The sequence below is a fragment of the Macadamia integrifolia genome, chromosome 12 (genome assembly GCF_013358625.1).
Source record: "Macadamia integrifolia cultivar HAES 741 chromosome 12, SCU_Mint_v3, whole genome shotgun sequence".
NCBI lineage: Eukaryota > Viridiplantae > Streptophyta > Magnoliopsida > Proteales > Proteaceae > Macadamia > Macadamia integrifolia.
Genome location: NC_056568.1, coordinates 20,795,991 through 20,798,698, shown reverse-complemented (window position 1 = coordinate 20,798,698; position 2,708 = coordinate 20,795,991). Strand labels below are relative to the sequence as shown.

The 2,708-nt window shown below is 40.1% G+C and overlaps 1 protein-coding gene across 2 annotated transcripts in view; it reads right to left on the bottom strand.

The window, feature by feature from the left end:
* Window positions 1-1,603: 1,603 nt before the first annotated feature.
* The window catches only part of LOC122058263 (bifunctional aspartokinase/homoserine dehydrogenase 1), a 55,770-nt gene continuing 54,665 nt past the window's right edge, over window positions 1,604-2,708 (bottom strand). For both annotated transcript variants that reach the window (XM_042620872.1, XM_042620873.1), the window contains one exon: window positions 1,604-2,056. In XM_042620872.1, coding sequence (XP_042476806.1) covers window positions 1,931-2,056 — 126 coding nt within the window. In that variant the 3' untranslated portion in view covers window positions 1,604-1,930. The remainder of the gene's footprint in view (window positions 2,057-2,708) is intronic.

The following is a 2,708-nucleotide window of genomic DNA, read 5'->3' as shown; positions in this document are numbered from 1 at the left end:
GAATTTCCACGTTTTGATGGACCGATCCACTTGGGTGGATTTATCAAGTGGAACAATAATTTGATTACAATCAGATTGCAGAGGAACACAAGGTACCACTAGCAGCCATCCATCTTTAACAAAAAACATTACAGTGGTTTCGCTAGTTCAAGAGTACCCAAAAAAGCAGGATACAGAAGAGGAGGATCCAGATCCCGATCCCGATCCCGATCCCAAGGAAGCAGAAAGTACTAAAGAAGTGGAGATTTGAGTCAACGCTCTTACTGGTACTCTCACGCTCAAAACCATATGGGTTCACGGGCACATTAAATAGAGGTTGGTGGTGATTTTGATTGACCCGCGTAGTACGCACAATTTCTTAGACCCAAGCGTGGCGAACTGGACTAGGTGTGTGGTAAAACTGACATAACCTCGGAAGGTGAAGGTGGCGAACAGTCAAAAGATAATATGCAATGCTATCTGCTCCGACTGTCACTGGGTTATGCATAGTGCTGAATTTACAGTTAAAGGTTCGGCTCCTCCCGCTAGAAGGCCTAGTGCCAGTCCTTTTTCTTCCCCTTTCTCTTGGTAAGAATAAAAGAAAAAGACAACACTTGGTGGTTCTGTGTTGATTATCGGGTTTTGAATCGAGTAACTGTTACAGATGAGTTCCAAATCCCCTGCCATCGGAGTTGCTCAACGAACTCCATAGGGCTCAACTCTTTTCGAAGTGGGATCTTAGGTCAGGCTATCATCAAATCCGAGTTCAGCAACCGGATGTTCAAAAGACTGCTTTTCGCACACTTCGAGTTCCTTATCATGCCTTTTGGGTTGACAAATGCCGCTTCAAGATTTCAGTGCCTTATTAATGATATTTTCAAACCCCATCTTTGACAGTTTGTGCTCGTTTTTTTTTGATGACATACTAAGGGCCCGTTTGGTATCGTTTCTGTTCTAGAAATATCGTTTCGTATCAAATACGAAAATTTCAGTTTCTGTGTCAAAACACAGTTTTTAAACGAAATAATGGTATTTCAAAATTTCAGATTTTTATCGGGAATTTTTTTTTTTTTTTTTTTTTTTTGTGAAATGGAACGAAACTGGGAAGACGGCTCAAAGGTTCACCCTGTTCTACGTAGACAGGATATATGAAATTGGCACCCAAGTTCTATTAGGCCCTTTCATGTGCTAAGTCGTGTGGGACTAGTAGCCTATAAGCTGGTGTTACCCCCGACCTCAAAGGTTCACCCTCTATTTCATGTTTCCTGCTTGAAACGCAAATTGGAACAGCAAGTGATATCACAGACCACATTGCCGGAGGTTAATGATGGTCAATCCTTGGTAGAGCCGATTGCAGTCATTGATTGGCGTCTGATGAAGCACAACGATTAAGCAGCAACGCAAGTTTTGATGCAGTGGGCATACCGACCCCCCAAGGATGGAGTATTGGCAATGACTTCAAGCTTCATTTCCCAAATTTACCTCGAGGACAAGGTTCTTCCGCAAGAGGAAGGCAATGATACGATCACACCTTCGTATTTCCTAATTTACCTTCATTCCTTTGCTTTTATTTCCTAGTTGCTACAGAGTCCTAGCTGTTAGGGAGTTATTTTAGTAAGAGGAGTGGAGTTGTAATCGTTATATATACTTTGGAATTAGCTATTGGGAGATGATCAAAATTTTCAATACAACTCTTGGCATTATCGCAGAGGATCTCCCCCTGAAGTGGGAGATTTTTATTGGTTCATTGGTTCTCTTCTTCCTTGCAGGTGCAGATCGTATCACCAGCGGATATTTGCCTCAAAGATTCAATAGCCTCACACGCCAAAGGACCACAGTCAGATAACAGATGCCTCTTTCTTAGTTGTCTCAAGTTTAAAAAAATGTCTCTCTCCCACCTACTGACCTACACAATCATCAAAGATCCTACAAGAAAAAAGAGAGCTCCTTATCAAGAAAAGAGATCCTGAAGATCAATGATATCAGCAAGAACTCCAGCTGCAGTAGTGTCATTGCCTGCCCCAGCACCTTGAATGACCAATGGATAGTCTTTATAACACCTGCTATAAATCTCCAACTGCAAGTTCAGAGGAACAACAAACAATTAACTCCAAGTCCAGTACATGGTCTTTTGGCATATATGAAATATACAAGTCATGTGATGAGAAATACACTTCAAAAATCGTAAGCATATAACAAGATTCAAGCCTGGATCATGAAAAAAACTTCTAATTCTAACTCGGGCGAAACAAAAGTAATATGCTTTTCTAATGGAAGTTTAAGCTCTATGGTCCGAACCAGGGTAAAAGAAGACAAGTATAAATTTGGAAAATGTTTCTTTCACCGTCAATGGAGTAGAGTTTCCTTCAATTGTGACTATTAAAAACAAAACTGAACGAAGACTTCTCAACCAACTATAAACCTTATTCTGTCATTAAATTTGAGACAAGTAGAGAGATGCGGACATAATATTTATGACAAATTTTCTTAAACAAGGCGGGAACTTTTCTTAAAATGGAAAGACAGTCTCGGTGGAACATATCCACAAAATTTGAGTGCCAAATAAAGTACAACATGCCTAATGTCAGTTATTACCCATGTCCCAGGAAGTCTAACCCCCTAGCACAAAATATGTTTCTTAAATCTGCAACAATGCTAGTTTCTTCCAAGTTGAAACGATCCGCTTTTATCAAATGAAACTAAATCTGCTTTACCCAAAAAAAAAAAAA